Source organism: Panonychus citri, unplaced genomic scaffold (genome assembly GCF_014898815.1).
Source record: "Panonychus citri isolate SS breed McGregor unplaced genomic scaffold, ASM1489881v1 Contig00134, whole genome shotgun sequence".
Lineage (NCBI taxonomy): Eukaryota > Metazoa > Arthropoda > Arachnida > Trombidiformes > Tetranychidae > Panonychus > Panonychus citri.
Genome location: NW_026515539.1, coordinates 1988863 through 2008280, shown reverse-complemented (window position 1 = coordinate 2008280; position 19418 = coordinate 1988863). Strand labels below are relative to the sequence as shown.

General features: G+C 32.0%; 2 protein-coding genes across 3 annotated transcripts in view; one reads left to right on the top strand and one right to left on the bottom strand.

Annotated features, from left to right (window-relative positions):
* Positions 1-121: 121 nt before the first annotated feature.
* On the bottom strand, positions 122-1376 carry LOC128391392 (uncharacterized). Its single transcript, XM_053351276.1, has 3 exons — positions 1218-1376; positions 810-1102; positions 122-712 (listed from the first exon to the last, which is right to left on the bottom strand). The coding sequence occupies exons 1-3, from the start codon at positions 1251-1253 to the stop codon at positions 445-447; spliced, it is 597 nt and encodes a 198-aa protein (XP_053207251.1). The 5' UTR covers positions 1254-1376; the 3' UTR covers positions 122-444.
* Positions 1377-2270: 894 nt separating this feature from the next.
* Positions 2271-19418, top strand: part of LOC128391387 (octopamine receptor Oamb-like) — a 63957-nt gene continuing 46809 nt past the window's right edge. For both annotated transcript variants that reach the window (XM_053351265.1, XM_053351264.1), the window contains exon 1: positions 2271-3089. The gene's annotated coding sequence lies outside the window, so the exon portion shown is untranslated. The remainder of the gene's footprint in view (positions 3090-19418) is intronic.

The following is a 19418-nucleotide window of genomic DNA, read 5'->3' as shown; positions in this document are numbered from 1 at the left end:
CAAAATTATTTATCAATTTACTAAGTAAAGAATCAGGAAATACAGTTAAAGAGAAAGTATTAATAAAATAATAAATAGTCGTAAATGAAGGTTAATTATAATGAAAACGGTTGAGAAATGATTTAATTACAAAAAATAAAACGATCGGTATTTTTATTATCGTATATTTACAAATTATCAGCTGAATATGAACAATAATTATAATTGTTCAACTCTTTTCCTCCTTAAATGTTTAACGGCTTAATAATTGAATCACTTATATGCTTCCGATAGCGGAGAAAAAGTTTTGCAATTTCGGTAATGATCTTGACCCAATAATTAAAACGATAAACGAATTGGATGTTAGACTGGTTTTGAATATAGTCTCACAAAATTCACGAATAAAAGAGTAGAAATAATCATAAATCGAATAAGGTTTTTCTTAATTACTCTGAATATGATTAACTAATTGAAAATACGCTTCAATAGGTCAAGATCAACATCCGGAGTTTGCTTTTGATTTCTAATAGTTTCATCTGTTTCTTTTTGTCTTTCCATCATTTGACTTTCATTGATTCCATTGGAATTATCTGACTTTCTCTTTTTCCGTTTCTCAGACTGTTCAAGGTAAAAATTGGTCTCTTTTCGAGCTTGATCCAACTCGAAACGTAAGCGTTGCTCATTCAAAACTCTCTCTTGAATAATTGTCTCCTTTAAATGGTGCCATTTGAATCTGTAATCATAAATTTAAGACACAAAAAGAATGTCAAACTAAATTGATAAAAGCTCAACATTTGATCTCTTGAAAAAAAACAATCTGTAAACTTTACCTGTGAAGATATTTGATTGACCAAATACAATCAAAGTAGACATTTTTTCGTTTACCACCAACCTGTTGACCATTAAGCATTTCAGCGACTCTTTTGGCAATTTTTTTCTTTTTAAATTCCAACCAACCCTCAGAGTAACGATGGAATTTAGTCTTTTTACCAAGCTTTTTGGTAGCAGAATCTTTCTCGAGATAGATTCGCCCAACTTCACCAAATTGACTGAATGTTTCCCGAATTCTTCTAACATCCATTCCAGGTGGAATATAACTGAAATATATCAGACCAGTTTTACCCTGAAAAACAAACAAAAAAAGTCACAATGATTAATTTTCCATAGACAAACAAACACATGACACTTTCCATAAATGAGAAGAAAACATAATAGAACAAAAACAAAAAGATCTTTACCTGTGCCGGTTCACTAACGATTTCCTCTTCCTCCATTTGAAATCCAAATTATGATGACGATAAATTAATCAATTAATGCGAAAGAATAAAAAAATTAACTAGTAAAAAGACAGAAATTAAATTAAATCTTCCAAATTCATTTTAATAAACACATGAAAAAAGGGTCGATCTAATCGATCTAATCGATTTCTATCGATTTTTCTTTTTCTTTTCAACCACCAGATGTCACCAGCGAGAAAGAATCAACCGGTTCATTCAAATCGATTGTGAATTACAATTTAATTAACTTTCTCTTTAATTACAATTAAAAATTTATCTTAACTCAAGAGAAACTCATGATTTGTAAGGCAATCAAAAGAAAAGGCTTATTATTGTTATTCTGGCCATAAAAAGTTTCGATAACAATTATTTTTTAAATTGTATTGAAAAAAAAACAATAAAACAATTAGGAGCTCGTTAAGTTGTTATTAATGTTTAATTAATTAACTTTTAATGTTTTTAATCATTTTGTTGATTTCCTTTTCAATTGTATTACTATTATAATTAACTGTAATTTATTTATTTTCCCTAATAGGCCTAATCGATAACCGAAAATAAAAAGAAATCATTGATATCTGTCAATTGTTACTCCCAAATGTCCAACGATATTTTTACAACATAATTAAATTTACTATCGATTTTAATTTCAGTTAAATTAGAAGCTTAATTGTTTTACCAATTTACTGAGAATCAATTAATTATTTTCATTGAGAATAAAACAAAACAGAAAATCTCAATGAGTAAAAAGTTACTATTGTTAAATTATTTTCTCGAACCGGAAGGTTAATAAGATAAAGTGATTCGTTAATTGTTGTAAAGAAAAATTAACCAACTAGAACAATTAACTTTCTCTATTTGAATAAGGAAAATGATTAAGATGATAATCATGATGATAGAAAATGATGATAAATTGATGATAATAATAACGATGCGCATGTAACATTGATGATTCGTTGTTGAACTAAACTTTTCTTACCAAAGTTTAGTTGTAAAGGAAAACTCAACATAGAACATAATTCAAGTCGAAAGTTTTTTTTTTCTACTAATCGAAATTAATTGTTCTAATTAACACTTAAAAGGAAATAAACAATTTACAATCAGTGTTATTTAATTTATCATCATAATCATCACACACAATCAAATCTTCAAAATAATCTGCATCAACTATTAACCATAACAATCAAATCAAATCACAACCTCATCAATTTTAATCATAAATTGTTCAAGTGTTAATTTGAGTTAATTTTTATTTCTTACTTTTTTTTGATTGTCTTTTATTTGTATTGTATGTGAATGTCTTGTTTATAAATACAATTCAGTTTAAATTGTTATGTTGATTGGGTTGTGGTTATAAATCAATCAATTAAACGATCATTGTTTACAATTAAATGTGCTAATTAAATGTTCAATGTGTATTATTATGTTTATTAATGTTGTTAATCAAGTTAATTATAATGGATTAATGATTCTATCTACTGGATATATTAAGATTTAGATTGTAAACAATTAATTGATTCAGTGTTAAATTTTTAAATTTCCAATCAACAACAATTAAAAATTCCCATCGCCAATTGATCGTCCAAAGCTAATTTTAATTCAATTCATCCAAATGATTAAATCTATTGTCTTACTGTTGCTGATCATTGAAAACCATTAACTCATAATCAACAAGGATTAAATTGTGTCTCCACCCTGTAAATTAATCAACAATTAAACATCAACAATAACCGATCACTACAATTACCAAAATCAAATATAAATCATCATATTTAACCAACGTAATCAATTACAACAAAAAAACAACAGGAAATCACAGTAATCAAGCAAAATAAGGTAAGACGATAATCTAATCAAATTTAAACAATTTAAACGCCAATTAACTGACAATCAAGTAAATTCAATGGCCTAACCGAGAGACCAAGAGCCGGTCTAATGATTATTTGAAATCAATAGATAAAAAAGGGAAAAACTTAATTATTTATCCAATCAAACATTAATTCAGTTTACCAAGAATTTAAAAAAATCTAAATTATCTGATTGACATTGACATTTACAATCACACAATTTAAGTAGAGGAACAATAATCTAATATCATTATCAGAAAATGAAAACAAACAAACACGTAATCAGTAAATTAGAGAGAAACGTCAATTGATAATGATTAAAATGATTAAGATGATAACAATTCAGGAACCAGAATATATAATAATCATGGTTAATCATGATGATGAAAAAAAAAGAAAAGGGAAAACAATTGATTATATGATTTAAAAAGATCATTTTTGTTTTCGGTTAATTCAACTTTCTCATATCGTTGATTTTTCATCATGTTCACTATATATAAATACTCATTCAATTGTTGATTTTTTTGCTGTTACGATGATGATAAATAATATTAGGTTTATTTTTGTCTCTCTCATCTTCTTTGTCATCATATTATTGTTATCAATAAATGATATGATCAACTGAATGAAGCATAACAATTGTCTATGTAATATTAACTATTGGTTGAATAATTTTATTCTGTCTTTTTTTTTCATGTTACTCTGATTTCTCATGATTCTGGTGATTCAACATAAATTTAATGTTATTCATTATAATTATTGTCTTATTGATTATAATTACAATGATAATTATAACGAGGGTCCGAGATTGATTGTAATATGAAACAATGAGCGGTTTTCAGGGTGATTATTGTGAGAGTCGTTACTAAGATTGTTGATTAATTACAATTAGGTGGCTGGTGATTAGCTTTAAGGAGAAAGGGAGACTTTTATGAGAAAATCGACAGAGAAAAGTTCGATTTTTTTTATCTGTTCTATTCTGGTTTAGATTATGTTGGGTAGTAAATTAGCCTCCTCAGCCCCTTTATTGTGATTCTCAAGATTAAAACCTTGAAATCAATTCTACTCTAATTAGACTCATTTAATCTCTATGTTAATCCCCAATTTTGAATTTTCTTTATTTCTAAAATTTTACTAATTCTTTTCTTTGCTAAGCTTTCGAGCTCATTATTCAGATTAACTGAAAGTCACTCTTTCTAAGTGATCTTGACCGTGAGAATCACCTTCAAGCCATAGCTCAACTATTTATCATCTTCTTTTACTTTTCCCATTGCAACTTTAAGCCTTTGCCTTTATCATTTCCATTTCCTCTTTTGTCTCTACATTGGTCTTTGCTATAAAAAGCCAATCAATCCTCCTCTTAGTAAGGAGTCTCACCCCAACCCTTGTCTTGACCAGTTTAGTCTTGACTTCTCCGTTTTATCATCTTTCTTATTTTGTTCAATAAAATATAAACTTGATGTTTAAATTGAATAAGTGTCTTTATCACCTTCAAAGTGAGTTAATTGATTAAGTGTGTTTCAAATTAATTGAAGCAAAGTAGGTCGTGCCCAAACACAAAACAAATGTAGAGGGGAAAGCCTAAATCTAACCGAACTCACCTTCTCTTAGTATTTATTGCCGTATCCAACCCTTCAAAATGGCGAGCCTGCTAGGACCTATTTTGTCATTTTAATTTTACCTCTTAATCACCTCTAACAGTTTTAGCTTTAATCAGCTTGAGAGAAAAGATATAAAATCTTTTGCTTTGCTTCTTACAAATTCATTTTGTGTGTGTTTGTGTTCTTCTATTGAAGAAAATTCTCTTTGGAAATTTGTGAAATTCTATTTCAACTTTAACCTCTTTTGTGTGTGATCATTAGAGTTAATTGTGTCTGTTCTCATCTCCAATTAATTTGAGAATACGTTCTCTGTGAAATCTACTGTCTAACCAATTTATTTGGAATTGCTTGGTAACCAATTCATCATAGTAACTGTCAGACGGACATGGCGTTACGCTCAGGTAGACGAGTAGGACGACCTAGAAAGGTCGGTGCTGTTGCCTCTTCAGGAAGAAGAGCAAATCCCGGAGATAATGAGGAAGAAACCAGAACAATTGAAGAATTATCCATTGAAGAAATGTCCGCGATATTGGACAATTGGACGGTAAGAGTACCTTTCAGAAGCTTAACCTCTCAACGGTTTAAAGACTGTGTAGTAACTCATCTTAATATTGAGGGAATAAATTTATCTCTTGAAGAGATAAATGAGATAAACGTAGCTGAAATCTCTAATTATGAGATTCCAGACTGGGTAAGTCAGTTAAGACGATCAGGTCTAACTGAAAGAGACATTCAGGAAATTGTAAGAAAGCTAGGACGGACTCTAGATTCATTTCGAAATTGCAAACCTGAAGATTTAGAACAACTAAATGTAAGCATTGGTATAAGAAGAACTATTGAGAAGTTCATCCAATTGCTGAGCCCCTCAGAACCTCAAAATTCTACATTGATAGATGAAGTAGCTCGTCCCAAGCGAGTGAGATTAGAAACAAGCCAAGAAGAGCTTGATGAACTAATGATTGATGAACCTATTAGAGATAGACATCAAAGTACAATGAATGTACCTAATCAGAATCCGAATCAACCGGAATTTCTAAACTTTTCAGCTAATCCGTTTCAACAGATTAGACTCTACCAAGATCCAGTAGTAACAGAATTTAGGAGAGGAGAAGATCCTTATGAATGGTTATACAAAACCGAAAGACGTTTAGCATTAGAAGATGCAGATGATACTACAAAACTCAGAAGCCTGAGAAAAGGTCTTGCTTATGAAATTGCTCACCTTGCCGATCTGATTGATCCAGACATTACTTCATATCGTGAATATGTGAAGGAACTCTATGGTAAAACTTTAAGTTCAACCAGTAAAGCTAATGCTTTACAAGAACTCATGCGACTCAACTATAAACTAGATGAACCGCCAAGTGATTATATTGCTAAAGTGAAAAGACTTGTGACCAAAAGTCAAGGAAAAGTCAACGATGATACCATGTTGGTATTCATTCTCAATCATCTTCAAGATGACATTAAAAGAGAAATTCTTCGTCAACGAGCTAATAAAAGCATCGAAGACATCACCGAAGCTTTAATAGTCCAATACCATGAGCAACAAGCAAAGAATAAAGAGTACCAAGAAAGGAAAAAAGCTCAATTCAAGAAAGATCAACGAGATCAACGGCCAAATCATCATTCTCATCATCATCGCAATCGTTCTGATCAATCAAATCCAAATTCAACTGGACAACAAAAACCTTCTGAAGAAGGTAAGAAACCAAAATGTTTCATTTGTGAATCAAATGATCATTATGCAAATCAATGTCCTCGAAAAAAGAGTAATCAACATAAATCTCATCAGAAAGATGAAGATAAAAAGGATCAACCTAAACCAGCATCGAGAAATGATGTTGAATCAGTAAGAAAAGGTGCTGATGTCGCCGTTTGTTTTACAATTCCCGATCCACCAAACCTGACAAATGTCAGCGGTTCTGATTTAAGTGATACACCAAATGTATTGGTAAAATTGTTTTCTCCTGATAAAAAATACATCACCTCTGGAAAAGTGCTTGTAGATACAGGAGCTCAAACTACTGTCATCGACAGTGAACTAGCTCAACAGCTTGGAGCTGATTTAATGGAATCTAATAAAAACTACAGGTAGTTGAAGATTGCCTATTGGAAGTAATCGGTTGTGCCTATGCGATCGTAAAACACCCGTCAATGGATGACGCGCGTTTAATTAAAGTTCAAGTTGCTAAGAACTTTACTCCAAAACTCTTGTTTGGAAATGTCTTTGCTCACCTATTCTACATGAAAATAGATTCGAATGGTGAGGGTTACAATTTAATTGTAAAAGATCGTGAAGATGGACCTCCATTTACCCCAACTTTCAATGTGAGATTCTGTAAACCAACAGAAACACAATTAATTCTCAACAAAGCACCTCCTTTAAACCCAAGGAATCGTGCCATTGCCGAATACGTTGAAGAAAAAGATGAACCACCGAAATTGATAAACAAATCAATTGTTCATCAAAAGCCAAGTGCTCCAAGTGAAAAGACAATTAAAACTAAAATCATTACTCATAATGAGAATGAATGTGCTAAACTTTTGTGTCCAAAAGAACTCAAAATACCTGAGACTATTGTGACTGAATGTAGTCTCATCAGTGAATTAAAACCTGAACTTCCTAAAGTGGAAGAGATTCTTCAAGAAGAAGAAATTGAGAAAATCATCCCCATCTTTCTACTTGGTAAAGTGATGCCAAATTTGACTCTTAAGGAGCGCCTATTAAGAAGGTTTAACCCCAAGTTACCTTCACATCAAGTCGAAGAAATGACTTCCGTTCTACTCCAATACGAAAATGTATTTTCAAAGGATGCCAATGATCTTGGTCTAGTTTCTCATGAGATTTGCCCCTTCTCAATTAATATTGGAAATCAAATGATTCCATATCAGAAGCCATACCCCTGCTCAGCTTTTAAGCGTCAAGCTTTTGAAAAAGTAATTAATGATCTGTTTGATGCAGACATTATTGAATACTCAACTTCTGATGGAGCAAGTCCAGCCCTACTGGTGGATAAATCCGATGGATCTCACCGATTAGTAGTGGATTATCGAAAAGTGAATAACATCACTAAGATACCCCCATTTCCTATGCCTCGCATAGATGACTGCCTGGAAGCAGTCAAAGACTCAAGATATTTCAACATGTTTGATTTAGCTCAAGGCTATTTTCAAATTGAATTACATCCAGATGAACGACCAAAAACTGCCTTCGTTACTCCCGATGGAAAGTATCAATTTAAAAGATTACCCATGGGACTCTCAGGAGCCCCTTTCGCTTTTCAACGCTTAGTTAATAAAGTTTTACAAGGACTACAATATAATGAGTGCCTTGGATATTTCGACGATGTTCCTATCAAAGGAACAACATGGGATGAATTAATCAACAATACGAAAATCGTACTCGAACGGTTTCAAAAATACAATTTAAAGGTAAAAACCGACAAGTGCAAATTCGGTTTTAACGAACTTTTATTCCTTGGACATATCGTAAGTGGTACTGGAATCAAGCCAGATCCCGATAAAGTTATCGCATTAAAGCGATTACCATACCCAACAAATGTGAAAGAACTTCAATCTCAACTAGGATGCTTTAACTACTTCAGTAGATACATCCCCAACTTCTCAACAATCGCTGCACCTTTATATCGTCTAACTTCAAAAGACAAAAGATTTCTCATCACCCAATATGAGAAAGAAGCTCTGGACACCCTAAGGAAAAGTTTAATTGAAACAACTTTACTCGTTCACTATCAATCCGATCTTCGACATAAACTTTCAGTTGATGCCTCAGATATCGCCGTAGGTGGAATCCTACTTCAAGAGGATAAAGATCAAAGTGATAATAGTGATTTACCCATTGATAAGGTGAAACATTGGAAGCCTATCAGCTTCTTCAGCCAAAAACTATTGAAACATCAACAACCTTATTCTGTGTCAGAAAAGGAATTGTTAGCAATTTTAGTTGGAGTTCGAAAATTTCGCCATTACCTCGAAGGAGAGGAATTCTTAATCGAGACTGATCACCACGCGTTGTGTCAGTTGCCTCGAATTAATTTCAAAAACTCAAGACTCCAAAGATGGAGCATCATCTTATCGTCTTATCGATACAAAGTTTTATACAAAAAAGGTATAACTCATGCCCCAGATTGTTTTTCACGATTTCAAAGTGAATGGGATCATCGAAACATTATCGACCCCGAAAAAGATTATATTGATAATCTATTAACCGTAAGACTTGAACCACCTTGGAACGTGGAAGAAAATCAAGATCTTAGTGTTAATCTCATCAACTTAGCTCTGAATAAATCAGTGATAAGAATGAATCAGCCGTCAATGATTCTTTACATCAAACAACCAATTCCATGGATGGAAGAAATTAAAAACTATCAACAAAATGATGAAAAGTGCAAGAAAATCATCAACATTTTATGTGATCAACCAGATAGTGGTGTACATCGCCAATATCTCATTCGAGATGAACTTTTATATAAAAAGTCTCAACAACCTCACCAAGCTTCACGCTTAGTTATTGGGTTACCTGTTATTGAAAAGATTTTCAATGAAGTCCATTCATCCCCTTTGGGAGGACATTTTGGCATAGAAAAAACATTTCTTGAGATATCTCGCAAATTCTGGATGCCATATCTCTACGAGGAAATACAAAGGTTATGTAACAATTGTTTACCCTGTCAATTATCAAAACCCTCTAACAAAACACTTTCTGAAGCTCATGCAAAACCTATTCCTGAAAACCCATTTGAAAGGTTAGAAATGGATGCAAAAGGTCCACTAACAATCTCTCTCTCAAGGAGAAGAATCATCTTAGTACTAGTTGATAGCTTAACAAGATTTGTTTTTGCAAGATCTTACCCCAATCAAAAATCAGCCACAGTAATACTGTTCCTGAAAGAGTTTTTCAAAACTTTCACGTATCCAAAAATTATCCAAACGGATAGAGGTACAAATTTTCTCAGTGATGAAACTGAAATCTTTTTAAAAGATCAAGGGATAAAGCATGAAATCTCAAATGCTTATCATCCACAATCTCAAGGGATTGTTGAACGAATGAATCGTACATTAGGAGAACGACTTAGAATTCTAATTTTGCAAAATGGACTACAAAACTTTGAAGAACTTTTACAGTCAGCAGTCTATTCCATTAACTCTTCAGTTCACAAAATTACTCGTTTCACTCCTTTCTTCTTGACCTTTGGTCAACATCCAAGAAAACCCCTTGATAACAAATTAAATTTGCCCGTTGCAAATTACTCAGTAATTGAAGCACGAAGACTAGCTCATGCAAGACTCGTAGCTCAACAAGACCATTACCTCATGATAACCCGAAAACATGAAAACCCGTCACCTTTCAAAGTAGGAGACTTAGCATTAGTAAAAAACGAAGGAACTACTTCCGATGTTACTAAAAGCTAAACCAAATTTATAATGGTCCTTACATTGTTTATGGAATCAAAAAAGGTTCTCTTCTATTACTAAATCCTGATACAATTGAATTATTCAGTGTTAATCTAAACAGAACAAAAGTATACCCTGGACAACCTAGTGAAAAGGTTAAGGGAATTATTCAACAATTTTTCGATGTTGAATCACCAGATTGGTTAAGTCAACCAGATAAAGTAGAAAACGAAGACGAACTAGAAATACCTCTTAATGAGAAAAACGAACCTTTTTCCATTCCAAACTCAATTGATATTGAGAAAGATTCTAATTCAAATAGAATCACAAACTTTGAAAATTTGAATTTTCCTAACAAACAAGTTAGAGAAAAGAAAAAGAAACATGCAGATACAATTATCTCCCAATCTAATCAGAACATAATCCCTATTAATCCTGATAATGATATTGACAATGAACAAATTGTTACTCGATCCAAAGTGAAACCCGTACAATCAATTAATCAAATATTGATAATTAACGAGCCAAACAAATTTCATTTTGCTAATGATTATTTTTATCAAAACAAATTTGAAAAATCAACTGACGCTGATCAAATTAATTACTTCAACCAACAACTCATTGGTTTAATTAACGCTATTTATAGCCAAGTAATTGGTCAAAAGTTAAACCTAAAGCCGTTAAGCTTTAATTGGCATTGCAATCACGAGATTAATTCAAACTCTTTCGTTACCTTGGAAACCCCGAGAATAAAAAACGTCACAACTACCATTGTTAGTACCAGTTCACGTTTGGCCTTCACCTCGTTCACTTGTCTTCTAATTAACCTTACAAATTGTGTTCAACCAACTAAATTGATTAGTTATTCTAAGCTAAAAATTTACAAAAGTGTTTCTTGTTTAAGTGTTGAATTTAACTCAACAGTAATGGACGATAATTCATCATCCTCATCAATCAGTGATAATGAAAGCAACAGTTCAATTCATTCCTTCTCACATCATTCTTCGTCTTCAAATTGGGAAGAAATTGGCCTTAATCGCCACACCTCATCGCCAATTGGATCTAATGACCAAGATCGAGCTTCGTCGATTGAGTCGAGTTCCCGATCCAAAGTTAACAATTCAAAAGTTACCTTCGCCCGATCCAAGTCGCCTTCGAATCAAAGTGATTCTTCAATTCAAAGTAAAAGAAGTGACGACAACAATCATTACTCACCTGGAAGTGAGAAAGAAATAGAAATGCCCCAATCAAGTGGTGTTCGTCCAAAGACAATTTACAATTCACCCGAACTTTTTCCATATGGAGTTTTCCCATGTCCACCTCCTGGTCCAATACCAGAACATGTCTCCTTACAAGCTTTTGAAAGCGCCCGACAAACTTATCTCGAAGAAGAGAAAGTCAACAAGGAAAACTTAAATGTTTTCATCCGATTTATAAAGGAGAAACTAAAGTTAAATGTTATCGATTCCGATAACATCATCAATGAAATTGATTATTCTGATTTACCTCGTGGCCTACCTTCATCTAACATCATCATCGAAAATGCTGATGATATTGAACAATTTATTTGTCTATTTTGTGAAAGCATTTGTGTCAAGCCAATGGCCTGTGTTCAATGTAAAAATTGGTACTGTTATCTTTGTGCCCTATGGTTAAAGAAATTAATTCACAAAATCAATTTGGAACCAGTTACCCAAAGGATCAATTTTGTGCATTTATCAAGACTGTTTAACACGAGTCTACAATGATAAACCATACCCATCGATTGAACAAATTACTTGTTCATCATCTTTCAACCTCTACTCTGAATGTAGGTTAATCTGTAACCGATCAATGTGTCACGAACAACTTTCTGTTGTCAAATTTCCTGATCATGCAAGACTTTGCCGCCGTGGTTACATCGTTCACCATCTTAACTTTAGTGTTAAGACCAAATTTCGTCATGGGTCAGTTAAAAATGAACTCGCCCTCATCCCTCGTAAATTAGGTAACTACCTTCCAGCTCATATCAAAGGAGCTCCAAAATCTCTTTCAATCCCCGAATACTGGCAAGATAAATTCAAAGTCTGGGCCTGTTTAATTCAACAAAGAGATGAAAATCCTGAGGACCCTCAACTTGGTCCAATATCAATTCGTCGCCACACCGACCTTTCTCTGCAACGCTGGGAAAATACAGTCAGAACCAATGACCCGACTTATCCTCTTTATGAAGGAGAAAAATTTCTACAAGATGTCGGATTTACACCAACAGTCGGTTCAAAGCCGAACCCATCAATTTTACCTCGACCTCACACTTTCAAGTGGAGATCAATTCCTGGTTTTCTGTTACGAGAATCAACTGAATGGTTGAAATACTACCAAAGAAACTACAGTCATCGTGGATTCCGTTCCTATCAATCCAATTTATCCCGATCAGACTCAACTTCCTCGATTTGTTCACTAACAAGTCTCGCCTCTGACGTATCCGAAACAAATTTACCCTGGTTCAGAATCAACCCATTTAATAGGTTACCAGAAAATGAACGTCATGCTGCTATCGAGTTAACTAAAGGATTTCCAAGTATCTTAACCCCTGGTTCGGAAATCAAAGATGAAAGACCTCAACGCCGTTTCAGTGAAGAAACTGAAAAAAACGTCGACTAACTGAAACCTTTCGACGCCGACCAGCAGCCATTTTACCTCCTCTTCACGAGAAGCATCGAAGCTATCAAAGCCGCTGCAGTTGAGTTCCCAAAGAAAACGACAACCTTTTGTTTGTCAATGGCCTGTGTCCGAGTTTATGAACAAGGTAAATTAATACCTCGCCCCTGTTGGATCATCATGGTTGATGCCAACTTAGAAGTGGTCTACGAAACGTTCGTCAAGAACCACAACATTGAAAAAATCGACACCCACTTTCATGGCCTTAAACATAGCGATGTTAAACACGCTAAAGCTCTTAGAAGCGCCCGAGACCAAGTTTTAAAATATCTCATCGTAGCCGATATAATCGTTGGAGCCGGAATCTACAACCAGCTTAATGCCCTGGGATTAGAAAACTCAGAAATCGCATTTCTCCAACATAAAATGAGAGACCTAACAAGTTTCTTCTCTCCATACAAAAGTTCACCAATTAACCTAAGCTTAATTGCTTTCTTGGTTTTTCATGGCTACACCATACCAAATGATGCCCACTCGCCTGCTCTTGAAGCGATAACCACCATGCAACTTTATCTCCTCTTCTGGAAGGACATCGAGCAACAAGCTGATGATCTTTGTGATGGTATTCATTATCAAAATGTTACCAGTTCATGTGGTAATGCTAAAATCTCCGCTTTATTGTATCTCTACACTAAAAAGGTAGAATCCGGAGAAATGTCTTGGCCTAATAATTGGAACCATTATGGTCATTTCAATAATCGAGATGATCCAGGTTACAATTCTAATTGTGTAAAACCTGATGAAACTTTGCTTAAACAAGCCAATTATCAACCACCAGCCCTAATGGACATTAGAGAGGAAAACGAACCTGAATCAATCCAGGAAACAAGTCAACAAATTGTTGCCACCTCATCATCAACTTTAAATCAAGTTGACACAACAATTGAAATTGTTGAACCTCAAAAGAATCAAGAAGAACCTCCAATTGAGATCGAAAATCTCATCATCAATTCAACAACTGAAACTGTTGAATCTCCAATCAAAGAAAAAGAAAAGGAATCACCTAAAGAGATCGACCAAGATCCTGATGTAGACTCACCAAATGAGACTCTATCCACAATTAACATGGAAAAAGAACCATCAGAGAATGAACCTGATGAAGATTCGCTTGAAATTGATTTCGACCGAGCCATGGATAACCTGCTCAAATACGCATCAACAAGTGAAAGTGTTCTGCTCATCTCTAACCCTGATACCAAATCAGATTCCAAAGTATCATCTTCAAGAATCCCAATCAAAGTTCTGAAGAGATATCTTAATCAAAAGGAGTAGATGTGTTGGGTAGTAAATTAGCCTCCTCAGCCCTTTTATTGTGATTCTCAAGATTAAAACCTTGAAATCAATTCTACTCTAATTAGACTCATTTAATCTCTATGTTAATCCCCCAATTTTGAATTTTCTTTATTTCTAAAATTTTACTAATTCTTTTCTTTTGCTAAGCTTTCGAGCTCATTATTCAGATTAACTGAAAGTCACTCTTTCTAAGTGATCTTGACCGTGAGAATCACCTTCAAGCCATAGCTCAACTATTTATCATCTTCTTTTTACTTTTCCCATTGGCAACTTTAAGCCTTTGCCTTTATCATTTCCATTTCCTCTTTTGTCTCTACATTGGTCTTTGCTATAAAAAGCCAATCAATCCTCCTCTTAGTAAGGAGTCTCACCCCAACCCTTGTCTTGACCAGTTTAGTCTTGACTTCTCCGTTTTATCATCTTTCTTATTTTGTTCAATAAAATATAAACTTGATGTTTAAATTGAATAAGTGTCTTTATCACCTTCAAAGTGAGTTAATTGATTAAGTGTGTTTCAAATTAATTGAAGCAAAGTAGGTCGTGCCCAAACACAAAACAAATGTAGAGGGGAAAGCCTAAATCTAACCGAACTCACCTTCTCTTAGTATTTATTGCCGTATCCAACCCTTCAATTATATTTACTTTCATGGAGATGACGAAGCTCGGAGATGATAATGAAAAAAGATCGATGATGATAGAAAATGGATTGCAAAGAAAAGAGAAACATGGAGAAGAAGAAGATGATGATGATAAGCTAGAAATTAAGCGATATCATCGATTATCATCAGAACTCGATAAGACAAGTTCGATGAGAAAGATCAATTTTTTTCTTTTTCCAACTCAAGATCCAAACATTTATCAATATTTGTCGATAGATATCTAAACATATTTAATCTTTATCATCATCATCATCACATTATCTTCTTGACAATTACACCAAAATCCTTATCCAAATCATCAACAGACACTTTCACCTATCAAAGTACATCAACATTCATACTCGATGAACAATTATCATTTTAATCACAACAAACTTGATGTTAACAATCAATGACAATCACTCACAACCAAAGGCATTAAATATAATGTACATAATAATATATTGATAGCTTTAATTAAATCATTGATAATAATGTTACAATAATAATAATCATGAATCATAATTAAAGCTTTAATTGTTAAATCTGAACCTTTGGTTAAAAGTTTCAACACACAATTACAGTTAATCATCCTGTTTTTATCCAATGTTCATTTACAATCCTAAATAGTTAACAATAATGTTTAATCATAATGAAAATAAAACAATAATATTATTTATATATTAATGATAAATGTTAATGGTTAGTGAAATTTTCAATTGTGTTAATGATATTGTCAATCATTATTACCATTAGGTTGATTATTAACTTGATATTCAGAGGTGTTTCTAGCATTTTTCATTCAGAACTTTTTGTTTTCAATTCAGAATCCCAGAACTATGATCGTCATGAACAAATCATAATCATAACCTACAACCATCATCATGATTATTTCAAATTACAATATCATATTGAATTAATTGTAGTCCCAAATTACAACGATTAACATAAAGTCTAGTCCTTGTTATTTTACCTAATGATTAACATGAATTAATCATTGGTAAATCTAATCAATAAAAACAATCGTGTCGCAATTAAGGCTTACAATTAGTTAATTGTTCTGTGTATTTACAATTTGATAAGACTTAATGATCGTTAAATAATATCTTTAATTTAAACTGTCAAACTTGTTTCTTTTCAAGTGATTTATTAAATTAACCATCTAAATCACTATCCGCAAGGTATATTTAAATTGTTGTGTACTGTTTGATTAAATGAATTAAATGACTGATTATGTTGCTTATTAATCATGATTTTGTCGTCAATAAGGATTTTATTTACTACTTACAATTTAAATGAGTGTTCATTTGATTTAATTTACTTAATAATTTGGTTAATCACGAGTATCTCCGAGATTTGGTTACTTTGATTGGTCATTGTAACTTTTTTATTCACCATTATTTAAGTAAATTCATGATAATTGAGGTAATTTGTTGATAATTTCTGTTAATTGTCATTTGATTCATTACTTTCGAAAATTTTGTTGGTTTTTTTTGTATTTACATTCCAACACAAAGTATATGGTGTAAGCTGATTTTCCTTTCGGAACTTTTTTCCTTATCCATCCTGGTTTAATGGTCAATTCTGAATGGGAAAGTTTTGTCACTTCGTTTTCCTTATCGGAACTTATTTCGTCATGATTTACTCAATAAACTAACATGTTAGAAAAACTTTCTACTCTCTTTTTGTATATTCATTTCCAATCTAAATAATACTAATATAAATTCACTTATTATATTCACTTAATTAGTTGAATTTGATCTTTCATGGGTCATGATTGATTCCATGACTCGTAGCTTGTTATGTTGTATTGAGTTTTCTTTTCTTTGTCATCATGTTTGCTAAATAGTTTCAAGGCTAGTTTTTCATGTTTACTTGATTATTAGAAACATACTAGTACATACTGAATAGAATAGAGAAAGTGAGAGTAAGAGTATTGGGTTAGCTTCATGGAGAGCAGGAATAGGAGAAAAAGATTCAGGGGGGAAAGAGTAAGATACATTATATTCAAGAATAACAATTTATTCAATTGATGATTGAACAATTGGTTAGAATTGAATTGAATAGTTATTTCTGGTTGATTCTGAAGCTCATTCATGGTAACCAATAGTAAAGAAAAACAATTTCAAGCTTAATGTTACCTTTTTTTGTTTACTCTTTTTGTTTTTCCTGGTGGCTCAACATTCAGCATGAAGATAACGCTGAATAGTTGAGAGAGAGAGAGAGAGAAATAGATTACATTTTATCATTCGAATTTCAATAAATTTCATAAATAACAATTCGTTAGACAGAGTGAGAGGAAAACTCCTCGGAAGAAGAAAAAGTTAAAAGGAGTTTCACTGAAGAAGATGGAACAGGACACTTAGAACCATCTTCTCTAACTAAATCATCCTCATCATCTTTGCTTTATCTTTAGAAGGTTAAAAAGTTCCATAAAAGAAGAAAAGAAAAATTCAACAAGAAAAAGAAAAAAAATTTCTAAAGACGAAAAAGAAAACAAGATATTCGAAACCAAAGAAAGTGGAGTCAAGTGGAGAAAACAATTGTTAAGATGATTCTGATTCTGATGAGTCTCTCTTATCATGAAAAGTGATTCCATCATCATGTTGATAACATTTAATAACATGATGATGATCATGAATGATAAGTTCATCATTATATTAACCAATATAACAACATCATTTCAGCAAACTCACCTAATAGTAAAGCTTTACTGGTAAAAAACCGCTCAATATTAATAGATTATAATAATACAATTGCAAAGATAATCAGTCAATTGTAACAATTTAAACTAAATTAACAGACTTTAAAAGATATAATCATTATTAAGAATGTAGTTAAATAAATTACTTTCTTTATGAAAAAAAAGTAAAGAAAATAATATGTTAATTGTTGTAATAAGACGAACCAAATTTAAATAGAATCCAGGATTGTACAATCAAAGAGATAGAAGAAAAATAATTGTACTTTAATAATGATTAAAATACACGAATTACAATTAACTTATCATGTACAGTTTAATCACTATTCTTGAAATGATGATAATTGTCCTGAAAATGATAATATTATTGTTGATTGTTCACAATCATATGACGTTTTCATTGTTAAAATATTTACCTGATTTCTTTTTCATTATGACAAATAATCATATTAAATATTATTATCATGAAACTGAATCATCGTCATCATCATGGTAATAAGATGATTTTACCTGGAGAAGAAAAAAATTTCTCTTCAATCTGTTTTTTTTTCCTTCTACCTAATATTTCAAACATCATATCATTATCACAGAATGATAAAGTTACTATTCAAATATAATATCATTATTATTGTTGAGGATGAGAAGAGAAGATGAAGATGATGATGATTCTTTTCTTCATGATAAATTAATAATATTTCAGTAAAGAATCTGAATGATGTATGTTGTTGAGAAGAAAAAAAATTTTCTTCTCTTACCTTTTCTTATTGGAAATGAATCATAATATTTTATATGAATGGAAAGATTTCTCAATAGATACATTCATATATATAGAGAGAGAGATACAGAAATATCATCAGTGAGAAGATGAGATGATGAAGATAATACTTTTATCATCATCTTGACTGTTGTGTGTTTGTAAATAGCTTGAGGATTGTTAATAAGGATTGGAAAGGATGATGCAAGTTGAAATATTCTGTTTTTGAATATTCACCATGATTATGATGAGAGAAAAGGAATTCATCAGAAAGTCATATTTACCTTGAGGCGATATTTTATAACAGAACTTTTTTTCTCACATACTGATAATTTATCCATCATTTCAAGTGTGTGTGAGTGTGTAAATGTTGTGTCAAGATAATTATGATAACCATTAATTTATTAACTGTAGATAATAATCATCAAATTGTCAACCTAATCCCATGTAATCACATTCTGACTCGGATACTTGACCAGAACTTTTCATAAGAGAGAAATAAGGAAACAATATTGATTGGATATTTTTTTTTCTTCATATATTCTCATCTAATATCTTCATGTTAATAAGTTATTATGTGATGATATTCAAACATATCCAATTTCCAGAGTGTTATCCGGACTCTAAGTAACATGGTGATCATGATTGATTGTCTACTATTCCTAACAACATAATCCGAATCAATTTTTGTCGATTTTTTTTTCTATTTCCTTTGATTGTTGATCAACAAAGAAACAAAAAAATCAACTATTCACATTATTACAAGATTATTATTATTTTGCTATTATTGTACTAATACCATAATAGTTATTTTATCGTAGTTGTTTTCATGGGAGAGAGAGAGAGAGAGGGAGAGTTGAAATTCTTGAGCAGGATAATATAAGGTTACTCTTAACATTTCGATTCCATAAACTTCAGGAATATAAAATGATAATAATGGTATCAGAATTTCATGTAACTCTAATAATGGTTCTTACCTGGAAGAAGGAGGAGAGAAATTACTGTTGGAATCGATGAAAGAACTAAAAAAATTCGATGAAAAGAGAAAAGTCTCGAACTTTTTCTCTAATATTTTCTCAAAAAAGTTCTGACTTTTTGTATTTCCTGAAGAAGAAAAACTTTTTTTTTCTATTCTTTTGTATTCTTATTGTCTATTCAATTAGTCAATAGACATTTTCAATACAATTCAATTGTGATTAGTTTATAAAAATTG

Excerpts from the sequence above, each read along its gene's own strand:
- LOC128391392 (XM_053351276.1), bottom strand. The coding sequence starts at position 1,253 with ATGGAGGAAGAGGAAATCGTTAGTGAACCGGCACAG. Across the intron at positions 1,103-1,217 it reads TCGTTAGTGAACCGGCACAG|GGTAAAACTGGTCTGATATA; the intron begins GTAAAGATCTTT and ends TTTGTTTTTCAG. Across the intron at positions 713-809 it reads TCAATCAAATATCTTCACAG|ATTCAAATGGCACCATTTAA; the intron begins GTAAAGTTTACA and ends TTATGATTACAG.